The sequence below is a fragment of the Chiloscyllium plagiosum genome, unplaced genomic scaffold, assembly GCF_037043375.1.
Source record: "Chiloscyllium plagiosum isolate Xiang-an unplaced genomic scaffold, Cpla_swu_hap1 HiC_scaffold_17, whole genome shotgun sequence".
Lineage (NCBI taxonomy): Eukaryota > Metazoa > Chordata > Chondrichthyes > Orectolobiformes > Hemiscylliidae > Chiloscyllium > Chiloscyllium plagiosum.
Window position 1 is genome coordinate 62,964,895 of NW_028270155.1, and position 14,792 is coordinate 62,979,686.

The window sequence follows — 14,792 nt, forward strand, 5'->3', positions numbered from 1 at the left end:
GGGAATTGGATTTGTCCTGCCTTTTATGTGCAGGACATGCCTGGGCAAATTTCCACATTATTGTGTAGATCCCAGTTTTGTAACTGGACTGGAACAGCTTAGCTCGGGATGTAGCAAGTTCTGGAACACAAGTCTTCAGTGCTATTGCCAGAATGTTGTCAGGGCCCAGAGCCTTTGCGGAATTCAGCATTTCCAGCCATTCCTTGATATTATGTGGAGTGAACTGAATTGGCTGAAGATTGGTATCTGTAATGCTGGGGCCACTGGAGGAGGCCAAGATGGATCATCCACTCAGCACTTCTGGCTGAAGGTTGCTGTGAAAGCTGAGGGGAATGATGGTTGATGCAGAGCAGTGCATGAGTGAAAATCCACAGGATCTGGTGTGCGCTGGGAGAGACAGGTTAGGGGGAAGGGTACACCAAGTTACTGAGATTGGTGGACACCTGAGGGGAAGTATCCTGAATATAAAATACCATTGCCATCATTATCTCATATTTAATGCTATTCTGAAGACTTTTGAAACTAACAGCAGGTTGCTCTACATTTGCAGTAAAACAATGGATACACCATAAAGCTGAAATCATTGGAACTGTGGTTTAGATTAGAGTGGTGCTGGAAAAGAACAGCAGGTCAGGCAGCATCCGGGGAACAGGAAAAGTGACATTTCAGGCAAAAGTTCTTCATCGGGAATAGAAGCAGAGAGCCTCCAGGGTGGAGAGATAAATGGGGGCTGTGTTTTATAAGAAAATTCAAACAAGATATTTCCACAATCTGCTGTTACAGTGGTCTTTCTCCCACTGTGCTTCCATCCAGCAAGTTCTGCAGTAATACAACCATCACTGTAGCACAATTCCCAAAACTGAATAGTAGGTTTTATTATAAAGTTCATTTACCTGCTGAAGAGGACAGGCTGGTGGATGATTCCTAAAGTGGAAATTCATACGTGAGATAGTTTTCTATCAAATCGATGTTTATAAATAATGGAATTGAGATACTGAAGGGTAATTCTGTCTTACCGGGGGTGTTTCACAGGGTCTGCCTGTCACTGGGGTAGTGACACTGACATGATTGGAAAGGTTACTCTGTGTTGTAATTTTAAATGGATCACCACTTGGAAAAAAGGCAAAAATGTCCTGTAAAGAAATATGATAAAAACATTGCAACAGATTATCCTACATTAAAGTTCCACATCATAAGTATTTCACAGATTGATTCATCTCCGACATGGAAATGTTAAACATTTTCATGTCTCTACCTGTCATCAGAACTCAGAAAAATGAGAAGTGTAATTGGTTTTGAGCAAGTGAAAGGAGATCAGGGAACATTCCAGAATGTCCCTGTACTTGATCAGTACCCAAGTATCATTTAAATGTTTAAATACTTCAGTGGTGACGAAAACACAATCATTATTATCACAAAGTGTCAGTCCGCAGACTCCAAATGTGAGAATTCCCAAGTCTAAGCCCTTCAGTGGATGCTATTGTGTAACTGCTGTATCTATCTCTGATTAGAGGGGAATCCCACATTAACAGGAGTAGAATTGGGGCTAACCAGGGGCTCAGGCTGAGATCAAGTATTGGACTGCTGAAGGAAATCCAAACATTTAAAATTGAAGCTTTAATACAGCTCTCACTGGGGCCCTATTCAGCCTTCCCAGTCTGGTGGAGGTTCCAGATGTACCTGCTAAACATTGAGGCCTAGCAGGCAGGGACACATATAAACAGATGGACATGGAGTAGGAGCAGGCCATCAGGCCTTTGGGCCTGTTCCACAATTTAATAAGATCATAATACATTGGAGCAGAAGGAGGCCATTTGGCCCATCGTATCTGCTCTGTGATTCAATAAGTTCAAGGGTGATGGGATCATCCTCACTTCCACTTCCCGACCTTTCTCCAATAATTCTTAACTCTTTCACTGAATAAAAATCTGTCTTACTCAGTCTTTAATACACTTTATGGCCCAGCCTCTCCAGGCCTCTGCAGTAAATAGTTTCATACGACCAGTGCCTCGGAGAAAAGACATTCCTCATCATCTCTGTCTGAAACGGACACACCTTACTCTGAGATTATTCCCTCTGCCCCTGAACTCTCTCACGAAGAGAAATAACCCTCAGTATCTCGCCTGTCAAACCCCCATAACCTAAAATGTTTCAACAAGGTCATCTCTCAATCTGTGAGACCTCAAGTACAGACAAAACCTCCCCAACTTCTTGTCATAGCGATATCCCTCCGTACAGAATCACTGAATTCTTACAATGCAGAAGGAGTCCATTTGGCCCATTGTGCTTGCACACCTCTTCAAACGAGCATCATTACCTCATCCCAATCTCCTGCCTCCTCCCCATAACCTTGCATATGATTTTTATCCAAATAACCAGCCAATGCCCTGTTGAAGACACCAATTGAACCTGCCTGCACCATATTTCCAGGCAGTACATTCCATACTCTAACTCTTCACTCAGTGGAAATGTGTTTGTTTGTTCTCACATCACCCCTGTTTGGTTTGCCCATCTCTTTAAACCCCTGTCCTCTTATCCTTGTTCCTTTCACAAGCAGGAGCACTTTCTCCCTGTGGGCTCCATCCAGCCCACTCGGTTTCAAAAGCCTCTATCAAATCCCCTCTCAGCCATCCTCTCTCGAATGAGAACAGTGTCAACTTCTTTAATCTATCCTTATCACTGTCATTCCTCATTCCTGGACCCATTCTTGTAAATTACTTCCGCACTCTCTCCAATGCACTCACATCCTTTTCTACAATAATATGCCCACATCTCCTAACAATACTCTACTTGCGGTCTAACCAATGTATTATACAGTTCAACATCACCTCCCTGTTCTTGTACGCCATGCCCCTACTAATACAGGTGAGAATACTGTGGCCTTCAACTGCTTTCTCCACTTGTCCCACCACCTTCAATGATCTGTGCGCCTAAACACCCAAGACCCTCTGCTCCTGCACCCCCTTTTCCTTGGGACCCACACAGTGAACATTTCGGGACTGCCTCCAATGCCAGTACATCTTTCCTTAGAGTAGGGGACCAAACTGTTCACTGACTTCTTGGTGTGCTCCAGCAGGTGCCCAGTTTCATTTTAACAAGTCTTCCTTATTTTTACTCTTCATTCCCTTTGAAATAAGGAGCAACATTCCATTGGCCTTTCCGATTACCTTCTGAACTTACACACTAACATTTTGAGATTCCTGGAAGAGAACTACCAAAACCCTCTTTTGTAGTTTTCTCCAGGCTTTCTTCATTAAATAACTTTCAGCTCCTCCAATCTCCCTGGCAAACCTGACAAACAGCCATGGTGTGATTGATAACCATGTCCCCCGAAGACCAGCCTGGGGTTCAGCATTACTCATCCAGTGACATTTCCACTTTCCCACCACTTCCCCTCCAGTTTGATTGGGCTGTGCTGTGCTGCTTTCTCGTTATTGCCAGTGCAAACACGTTCTCAACACGCACCAACCTTTAGTACTTTCACACAATTAGTTCCCTTTCTTCTCTTATGCAAGCTCTTGTGAGACCCAGCAAACCACCACAAAGAAGAGACACACACTGGAGTGCCTCAGTTCTAACCCCACCTCTGAAGAGGATGCGACTGAGTGCTCAGAGGATGTACCAGCAAGGCTTTCACTGCACCCTGTACCAGCTCAGACTTTCATCTTGGTGGGTACACTTTCTAGATGAGAGACAGGAGCACAGTCTGGTGAGCACATCATTGTGCTGTCCCACAGTTGGCCGAGGAAGAAATGTCCCAGGTCACTGGTCAAGTGAGAACTGGAGACCAGCACAACACCAGGCAGAATATGACCTGCTGTTCTCAGCAATTAAAGGACATCAGCAACATGCAGAGAAACACCCAGCAACAGTATACAAGCTTGTCTGCAGCAGTCAGGAAAGTGAATCCAAGGATGGATGAGTGCACCAACGCTAGCTCTGGCACCATGGACAGGCTGGTGACTGCGCTGGAAACCCAGGTCCTGCACACCAAGTGTCTGCTGCTTATACACACAGGCCTGAACTCCATCAGTGTAGCTATCGGCTCTCAGCATCAATGGCAAAGCCAAAGGGGGATGAGGGACCTCAACCTCATTCCAGATCCTTCTTTCCCTCAGGGAGACAGGATGGTGCCAGCAGACACCCACAGGAGGAGGAGTCCCACATGACACCTCCTGCAGCTTCTCAGGACAGTCTAGTGGTGTCTGGCCCCTTCACCTCCCCCCTGCCTCTGATGCTAATACCTACTGAAGTCCAAGCCAAGAGGGATGAGCCTGTAACCCGGCAGGACAATCTCAGCTAACCTGGGCCCTCTAGAATCAAATATCCCTGGGGGTGACCAACCAAGTCTTCCAGACCAACAAGACCAGCTACAGAGAACATTCCCCCTATCCCAGCAGCAGAAGGCTGGACTGCACTGAGACATCGGACTGAGACGGAAAGGAAATTAAAAACCACCCTGAGGGCGTGTGGGTGACAGGGAGGACACATCAGTGCATTTCTCTAAAAATATGCTCCTTTGCATTCTCAAAATGTCAGCTTCATTGTCTATGCAGCTGTGGAGCTAGTGAGAGGTGAGCAGCCTTTTCAGATATCCCAAGGGAGAAAGAAGCTGTAATGGCCAAGCCTTACTCATTCTCTCAGAAGCTCCCAACTCCTCGACTGCAGATAGCATCAGAATTATGGATCCTGAACTGTGACCTCGATGACTACAGCTAAGGCAGGTTAATGTTAACAACACTCAGGATAAAAACAATGTTCAGGGATTCTGACAGGGCCTGGCCTGCACAAATCATCCACATTTACACAAACCTTGACAGTGAGAGGGTAGATTCAGTGATGATATCACATATCTCTGCAGGCAACGTTTTATTCAATCTCTCAGCTTTTGGAGGGAGTGCATTGTCATTAAAAGCTGGGAGGTACACAATGGGGCGTTCACATCTTCTCTCTCCCTCACAGCACAGTGATCTGCTGAGAGAATCTGCACAAAACACTGCTTCTCTCTGGTTAGGTGCTGTCCAACAGGATGCCCAAGTTTTTCAGGGCAATTTAGCAGTTTGACACATTGAAGTCTAACCAATGATGGAAGGCTGTAATGGAGGTACCTCCGAATTACTCCCAACCTGCTGCAAATCGTGAGGGACTGCATCACACAGCACTCAGATCTCATGCTGTTGTTGTAGGTCTAAAACTCCATAACCTCATGAGATGGGACTGTCCTATCTCACTGACTGCTGCTTTCTCCAAAATAGCAGGAAAACCTGCAGAGTGCAGATACTGGAAGGTGGAAACACCTGAAGAGAGCAAGCAGACAATCATATGAAAAACAAACGATTTCTTCATTAACAGACAAGTTCAAGGAGTTCAGAAATTGTCTGCTCCACACATACTGACAAGGGGTGTCTTGCCATACACCTCACCGAGAGTTACAGAATGAAAGGAAGTTGAAAACCCAGCACATTCATCCTGGAAGCAGGATTCAGTTATTTCCTCGTGCTTGATGAATCATAGCTCTATCATGCTTCCTTGGGCACCTCTCCATGTCAATGTCCTGATCCTCATTTTCCTTCTCAGAACCTTCCTCAATGAAGTAGCACACACTTTCTGGTTAGACTCTAAGTCCCCACAGGAGCAGTCCAGGCAGCAAAGCCTCACGGGAATGCAGGAGCCAAAGATGGCCATTCAGCCCACTGAAACTGCCCTGCCCTTCAGTATGACCATAGCTGATTGAACATTTCAAAAGTCCTTTACTCATCCTATCCCCGTATTAGTGACCACCAGAAATGTATCAATCTCTCCCTTAAACATACTCAAATCTGGATTCTCCACAGCCTTCTGCAGAGAATTCTTTGGAAGACTGAGAATTCCAAAGGTTCACAACCCTCCGAGGAAAAACAATTCTGCTCATTCACACCGAAGTGGCATCCCCCTTATTTTTCAATTGTTCCTGGTTCTAGACCCCCCCACTCGAGGTAACGTTTCACCCGCATCAACCCAGTCTATCCCTTTCACTATTTTGCATTTTTCAGTGAAATCATTTCTTATTCTTTGAAACTCTAGAGAATAAAGACCAATTTTTTTTCAATCTTTCTTCATTGGACAGTATTACCAACGGCAACGGGTCTACGATCAGTTCCATTATGGCCCTGGTGGAAACATGGACAGTGTCGTGTCTCTGTTCTGCCTCAGTCTGAGGCTTTTGTAAAGGTGTCATCAGTTTTTGATGGAGTTGATGAAGTGGGAACCTTTTCGGTTGCCGATGTTTACCGGCTGGTGATAGGAAATGATCAGAGCAAGATGGGTGCACGCTATAGCACCCTGTCCCTGGGAGAAACCAGCTCTGGGGGAGAATCCCACTGTTCAGGCTGCTTGACTGAGCCAGCACATACATCATTTGTAGATGTATGAGATTCATATGTGTCCCTGTCTGCAAAGTAACTGGCAGAAGCAAGCAGCTCATTAGCATCCCTGAGCTCGAAGGTGAAGTCTGAAGGGGGTGACGCGGTGTGTGATTTGTCTAAAAGCAGCCGTGATGATGTGCTGAGGCTGGGTGTTTGGTGATGCCCACTTGCATGGATCAAGGGTGGAAGAGGACAGTGTCCATGGAGCATGTGGTGAAATGATGGAAAGATGGAGTTGTCCAAAGGCATGGAGAAGGAGGCAATAAGCTGCAGTTGCCAGGTAACCGCTGTGACATCCATGTCATTTAGTTTGAATTGGTGTCATCTAGTTTCTCAGGGACAGGGAGGAGAACTGGAAGGTGCATACAGTGACGGGAGTGGGGCTGATAATGAGGTGCAACTTCATGGAAATAAAATGGTGACCGCTCATGTGCAAGATTCAGAATTTGCTGTGTGAACTGTTGGGAAAACTGGAAATGTTATTCCCAACATTGAGGACCTGATTTTTTCATTCTCTCTGTATTTTCCCAATTTTCTTACCGTTTACCAAGCCACTCAAGGGAGCAGACATTTCCACCCAAAAGGACACTCTCCTCAAGTCAAACTGAGAGATGCTGAGAGTGAGAGTGAAGCCCAAAAGCCTATGTTTCCTTTGAAACAAGATGTAACACAGGAACAACATTGCACTGATTGCTGGGAATGGACCCATAAACCAGGGGCAATAGAAGAGCAGCATGTTCTCCCAGAACCTTCTAGAATAGAGAAAGTACCTCAGGATAGATGAGGAAATATTTCCTTGAACTCCATTGAACTTAGCCAGATTACAGGAGGTTACAGAGGTTTTATCTCTCAGTGAGAAGTATTCCCTTTCCTCTCCAACAAAACAAAGGAACAAATTCATCTTTTGAGAGACACTGGGACACTTCAGTCATTGATGGTGGCTGATGAGACAGTTTGTGTTCCAGACGGTTTGACAAGTAAAAAGTGTTATGAAGCTATTCCCTTGTACAAGGTTAAATTGCAAAGTGATTGGGAAAGAAAGTTAAATTGTGGAAATTATTCCCAGTTTTTGAAGGGGTAGATATGATACAGGATAATGACTGAGCCAGCACATATCACTGAGTGTCTTGTTGCAGCTCCTGATCATGTTGGTCTTATCCAAACTCTCCACAATTACTGAGGCCAAACCCAAGCAGCCTATTGCTGATAATGACAGTTAAAGGGAAAGCTGATCAAGTGGTGAACCAATTTTGTGCTGAAATGGTGAATTTGCTGAAGAAAATACAAACTGGTGAGAGTTCTTCAGCATCGGTCACTGGAACTAAAGTACTTGAGCGAGAACTTACAATGTCTCAATGATAAACACGTGGAAGCAAATTCAACAAAGACTGGTCTTCACTTTAAAACGTCAAATGTCAAAAACCTCTCTGAGATGGTGTGACAAATACCGTGAATCGGAGAAGGAATTGCTGATGGCTCAGAATAGTTGGCTGAGTGCAGAATTAAAAACCAGGACGGATGGATGACTGATGCTTTGACATGAAAAGAACAATTAAAGTTTGAAATGCTGATGCAAACTGGGAAACACGAATGATGAGAAATTCAGTGTGAAAGACAATAGCCAGACTTTACAACAGGTAAAGAGATTTTTAAGGAACAGAGTTAGGAACAATTAGTAACCTATGGAGGAAAAGGTTTGAAATGAATGAAATTGCCATGTAAACTGGTCAAACTTGTGTCTGGGATTTACAGATAACTCTGAAACAAAGATAACTGCACTGACCAGAGGGGTTGAAAAAAATCAATAAAGTTGAGAATGAATTGGGAGATAAGAGAGAAAACAAATGTTTGAAGGAAATTAAGTGGCAGATAACATTCACACTAACTGCCAGACAATAATCATCTCCAACAAGAGAGAATTGAACCATCTCCTCATGACATTCAATGCCATTACTATTGTTGACTTCCCCCCTTATAACATCATGGGCTTACCCCTGACCAGAAACGGGACTGATCAGCTATATCAGTCCTGTGGCTGTGAGAGCAGGTCAGCAGCTCGGTATTCTGCTGTGAGTGACTCACCTCTGCACTCGTAAGCCTGTCTACAAGGCACACCTCAGCATTCTGATGGGATACTCTCCACTTGTCCTTGCTATGGTTCCAGCTGATGACGGGACTGGACAGTTCAGATCTTAAAATGGAATCGGCCTTGATAGATTGCATAGATCATACTTCTATTTACTTACAAGTGGAGATTACGTATCAAATCTGGCAGTGAGGAAAGCAAATGCAATGTTAGCATTCACTTAGAGAGGGCAAGATTACGAGAGCAGAAATGTCCTGCTGAGGCCACAAGACAGGGGTAGAATGCGGCCATTCAGCCCATTGAATCAGCTCTAGCATTCAATCATGGCTGGCCTGTTCCTCAACCACATTCTCCTGCCTGCTCCCCATAACCCTTACTCCCTTACTGATCAAGAACCTGTACATCTCTATCTTAAAGACACTTGGGCAATGAGATCCACAGCTTCAGCACCCTCTGGCAGCAGAAATTCCTCCTCATCTAAATGGTCGCCCCCCTCACCCTGAGGCTGTCCCCCCAGTTCCTAATCTCCTATTGGTGGAAACATTTTCTCCACATCCACTCAATCCATGCCCCTTAGTATCAAGTTTCACTCAGATACCCCCCATCCGACTACATGCCATTGAGTATGTTCCCAGAGTTCCCATTTGTTCCTCATGTGACAAACCCTTTATCCTCGGGATCATTCTTTTAAGCCTCCTCGAGACCTCCTCCAACACCCTTCCTTCGATATGGGGCCCAAAACTCAGACTCAGCAACACATTTCTGTTGTTATATTCTAGCCATCTTAAAATTAATGTCAATAAAACATTTGCCCGTATGTTAATCTCGGGAGAATTCTGAATGAGAAACAACATTCTAGAAGCTTGGCAGTCGCAGGATAAAGGAAACCACTTGGTTGGCATCACATCCACCACCTTCAACACTCCCTACGTGCAGCTCAGGCTCACAGTGGGAGCAGTAAGTACCATTCATTAGATTAACTCACCAAAACTCCTTGAAAAGCACCTTTCAAACCTGCTGCATTCAGCATCTTGAAGGATGGCGCCAGAAGATTAATGAAAACAGGACCATCTGCAAGTTACCCTTCAAGCCACACACCATCTGATCTGGTAATAAATCACCATTAGTTCACAGCCACTGAGTAAAACTCCCAGAACTCCCCTCCTGTCAGCATTGTGGGGATAAGCATTATGGAGGTTCAAGTAGGCAGCACACAACCAGCTTCTCCAGAGCAATGAGGGACAGGGAACTATTGTTGAGGTAAAAACAATGACTGCAGATGCTGGAAACCAGATTCTGGATCAGTGGTGCTGGAAGAGCACAGCAATTCAGGCAGCATCCAAGGACAGGCAAAATCGACGTTTCGGGCAAAAGCCTTTATTCCTGATGAATGGCTTTTGGCCGAAACGTTGATTTTGCCTGTCCTCGGATGCTGCCTGAATTGCAGGGAACTATTGTTGGCCCATCCAGCAACACCTGCATCCTGGGAGAGAATGAAAACAAATGACTGATTTCCCTGGTTTGTCTGCACTAGCGGGAGCTCAGACACTGCAGCAGAGTTGGGAGGCCCATTGAAAATCCATGTATGGGCTTGATATCAAAGTCAGAACGGGATTTCAAGCAGGAGGTTCATCTGAACTGAGAGGCTGAAATATTGTTACATTGCTGGGTTTTTAAACAGATTAAAAATAAACATAGAGACTGGGGTGGGAGAGCTACAGAATATTTTGCAGAGGCATGTTCGATACTTGGGCAGAGCTGTATTGAACTGCAGTAAGAATGTGACAACAGTCTCACTTTCCAGGCCAATTGAACCTTATATTGGAGTTTATTTACAGTGTGGAGATGAGCATGATTCATACCTTCGATTCCAGTGTTAGTACAAAGAAGAAACCCAGACGGTCACATCTGCAAGTGATCGTATCCACTCTCTTCCCCGGTCCGCTCATGAGGGTGTTACATCCATTCTGATCGAAGGGGCCTGTGTTGGAGAATTATTAATCATGAGAATCATTCCCCCATTTACACATTCCAGTATTGAGTGATGTCAGCATTTTAAAACAATCTTCACTTACCATTCCCACCAGAGTCCCGGGCGCTGCATGGTGGAGAATCGGACTAAAATGGAAATGATAAACCAGAACATTAGCTTCACCAACAATAACACAGTTGAAGCAGCTGTGTCGATACAAACACATTGAGACATTTCTCTCTCGCCTGTCTAACAGGGTAAGGCAGGGAAGGAGGAGCAAATGTGATGCCAACTGGGAAATTGTTGGGTGAAATTTTCCGGATCCTGGGTATGACCTCAGTGTTCCCACCAAAGCGACTTGACACAAAGCAGATTCCTAATTGGTCACCTCCCCATTCACCATCTTTAACTTTACCAGGAAGTACAGGGCCCAGTGGGAGGGTCTGAAGCAGTGCCCAGACAGCAGCCTCATTGGGAGAGGAGAACGCTGCTGGACACGGGAGAGAACGAGCAGGCACCTTAAAATCGGGGCACTCACAAATGTCTCTCTCTTCAGTGGTGAGAACAATACAAAATCCTGTGAGGAGCCTCAGGTTGGACAGTGATCCCTCTGAAAGAGTGTCTGCCCTACTCCAGGACCACTGTGAGCATTGCAGCTCCCTGATGCTGTCAGTTATATCAGTTACACATGGTCCACTGCCCTCCCAGTGAGAGAGCCCTTCCACCGTGTTACTCAACTCCTAACAGAGCAGGGGCCTGTGTAACACCAGCAGCATTGCTGCACTGGAGGATCATGGTCCCTGACTGGGGCCATATTTGGCCTCACTGCCTGGCCATCTCTGTGGAGGTTGCTGCTGAGTCCTGTGATCGCTCCAGTCCCTTATCATGAGAAACTCACCCCTGGACAGGGTTAAGGAATACCCATTCTGGATCAGTGGTGCTGGAAGAACACAGCAATTCAGGCAGCATCCGAGGACAGGCAAAATCGACGTTTCGGGCAAAAGCCCTTCATCAGGAATAAAGGCAGAGAGCCTGAAGCGTGGAGAGATAAGCTAGAGGAGACTCCCTGAGATTCTTGTAGAGAGAGGAGGAAAACGTCTTCAAGGCAGGCATCCTTGCAAGAGGATTCGCAGTAAGGAATACTCACTCAAGCCACTGTCCCCAGAACCAAGCCCACTCAAGTTACTGTCGCCACCTCCTCCTTGAATTCCAGCCCCACTCCAGGTCCTAGCTCCCATCCGCATCGTGTCTTCACCATTCCCCCAGACCTCCCCCTCACTGAGGACGAATGTTTTGTCCTCAATATTGGCCTCACCTTTATTCCTCTACACTCCCAGATTAATGAGTTCGACACACGCTGCGACCTTGAACGTTTCTTCCACCACCTCCTCCTCTGGGCCTACTTTTACAACCAAGACTCCCGCCCACCCACCGAGGATCCCTTCTCCCGCCTCCAACACACCCCGTCCACCTAGACACCCCATGCTGGCCTGTTACCCGCCCTTGATCTCTTCATTTCAAACTGCTGCCGGGACATCAACCGGCTCAACCTGCTCACCCCCCCTCACCCACTCCTACCTCCCACCCTCACAATGCACAGCCCTCCACTCCCTCCGCTCCAACCCCAACCTCACCATCAAATCAGCGGACAAAGAGGGTGCAGTGGTGGCTTGGTGCACTGACCTCTACACCGCTGAAGCCAGGCTCAAAGACACATCCTCCTACCACCCCCTCGACCATGACTTCACCCTCCCCATCACCAAACCATCATCTCCCAGACCATACACAATCTCATCACCTGAGGGGATCTCCCACCCACAGCTTCCAACCTCATTGTGGAGGAACCCCGCACTGTATGGGAGATGGATTCACATTTTTGGATCTTGGGAATCTCTTTTGGTGTAGAAGTGGCCTGTACAAGAAGGACGGATTGCACATAATTTGGAAGGGGACTAATATACTGACAGGGAGATTTGCTAGAGCTGCTCCGGGTGATTTAAACTAGTAAGGTTGGGTGGGGGGGGGGGGGGAATGTGGTAGTGGTGGGGGGGGGGCGGTGATGGGGGCAGGGTGTGGGAGGGTGTGTGTGGGAGTGGGGGAGGTGGTGGGGGCAGGGTGTGGGAGGTGTGTGTGAGAGGGGGGGAGGTGGTGGGGGCAGGGTGTCTGGGGCGTGTATGGGGGAGTTGGAGGGGGTGGTGGTGGGGGGTGTGGGGGGATGATGGTAGGGGGAGGTTGTGGGGGGTGGTGGTGGGATAAGCGTGTTGGGTGGGTGGGAGGGGATGTGGTGGTGGGGGGAGAGTGTGGGGGGCAAAGGGGGGGTAGTGGTGGGGGGACGGGGTGATAATGAGGAAAGTGATCAATCTGAGACTGGTACAGTTGAGAACAGAAGCGAGTCAAACAGTCAGGGCAGGGAATTACAGAAACATAGCTCAGGGATGGGCAGGACTGGCAGCTTAATGTTTCAGGATACAAATGCGAGAGGAAGGATAGAAAGGGAGGCAAGAGAGGAGGGCAAGTGGCACTTTTGATAAGGGATAGCATTACAGCTGTACTGAGGGAGGATATTCCTGGAAATACATCCAGGGAAGTTATTTGGGTGGAACTGAGAAATAAGAAAGGGATGATCATCTTCTTGGGATTGTATTATAGACCCCCTAATAGTCAGAGGGAAATTGAGAAACAAATACATAAGGAGATCTCAGTTATCTGTAGGAATAATAGGGTGGTTAAGGTTGGAGATTTTAACTTTCCAAATATAGACTGGGACTGCCACAGTATTAAGGGTTTAGATGGAGAGGAGTTTATTAAGTGTGTACAAGAAAATTTTCTGATTCAGTCTGTGGATTTACCTACCAGAAAAGGTGCAAAACATGACCTACTCTTGGGAAATAAGGCAGGGCAGGTGACTGAGGTGTCAGTGGGGGAGTACTTTGGGTCCAGTGACCATAATTCCATTTGTTCTAAAATTATGATGGAAAAAGATATACGGGATCTAAAAATTGAAGTTCTAAATTGGAGAAAGGCCAATTTTGATGGTATTTAGCAAGAACTTTCAAAAGCTGATGGGGGGAGGGGGGGGGTGCAGATGTTCGCAGGTAAAGGGATGGCTGGAAAATGGGAAGTTGTCAGAAATGAGGTAATGAGAATCCGGAGAAAGTATATTCCTGTCAGGGTGAAAGGGAAGGCTTTAGGTATAGGGAATGCTGGATGACTAAAGAAATTGAGGGTTTAGTTAAGAAAAAGAAGGAAGCATATGTCAGGTACAGACAGGATAGATCGATTGAATCCTAAAAAGAGTATAAAGGAAGTAGGAGTAAACTGAAGAGGGAAATCAGGAGGGCAAATAAGGAACATGAGATAGCTTTGGCAAACAGAGTTAAGGAGAATCCAAAGGGTTTTTACAAATACGTAAAAGACAAACTAGGGAGAGAATAGGGCCCCTCAAAGGTCAGCAAGGCGGCCTTTGTGTGGAGCCACAGGAAATGGGGCAGATACTAGTTTGTATCAGTATTTACTGTGGAAAAGGACACGGAAGATATAGAATGTAGGGACAGAGATGATGACATCTTGCAAAATGTCCATATTACAGAGGAGGAAGTGCTGGATGTATTGAAACATATAAAAGTGGATAAATCCCCAGGACCTGATCAGGTGTACCCGAGAACTCTGTGGGAAGCTAGGGAAGTGATAACTGGGCCTCTTACTGAGATATTTGTGCCATCAATAGCCATAGGTGAGGTGCCAGAAAACTGGAAGTTGGCTAACGTGGTGCCACTGTTTAAGAAGGGTGGTAAGGACAAGCCGGGGAACTATAGATCAGTGAGCCTGACCTCAGTGGTGGGCAGGTTGTTGGAGGGGATCCTGAGGAACAGGATGTACATGTATTTGGAAACACAAGGACTGATTAGGGATCATCAACAAGGCTTTATGCGAGGGAAATCATGTCTCACAAACTTGATTGAGTTTTTTGAGGAAATAACAAAGAGGATTGATGAGGGCAGAGTATAGTAGATGTGATCTATATGGATTTCAGTAAGGCATTCAACAAGGTTCCCCATGGGAGACTAGTTAGCAAGGTTAGATCTCATGGAATACAGGGACAATTAGACATTTGGATACAGAACTGGCTCAAAGGTAGAAGACAGAGGGTGGTGGTCGTGGTTGTTTTTCAGACTGGAGGCCTGTGACCAGTGGAGTGCCACAAGGATTGGTGCTGGTCCACGACTTTTCGTCATTTATATAAATGATTCCGATGTGAGCGTAAGAGGTACAGTTCGTAAGTTTGCTGATGACACCAAAATTGGAGGTGTAGTGGACAGCGAAGAAAGTT

The 14,792-nt window shown here is 46.2% G+C and overlaps 1 protein-coding gene across 1 annotated transcript in view; it reads right to left on the bottom strand.

The window, feature by feature from the left end:
- LOC148147380 (uncharacterized) overlaps nt 1-14,792 on the bottom strand; it is a 79,180-nt gene that overhangs the window by 18,209 nt on the left and 46,179 nt on the right. The window contains exons 7-10 of the mRNA XM_087995603.1: nt 10,566-10,608; nt 10,353-10,471; nt 1,017-1,133; nt 894-924 (exon numbers count right to left, since the gene is read on the bottom strand). Coding sequence (XP_087851729.1) covers nt 894-924; nt 1,017-1,133; nt 10,353-10,471; nt 10,566-10,608 — 310 coding nt within the window. The remainder of the gene's footprint in view (nt 1-893; nt 925-1,016; nt 1,134-10,352; nt 10,472-10,565; nt 10,609-14,792) is intronic.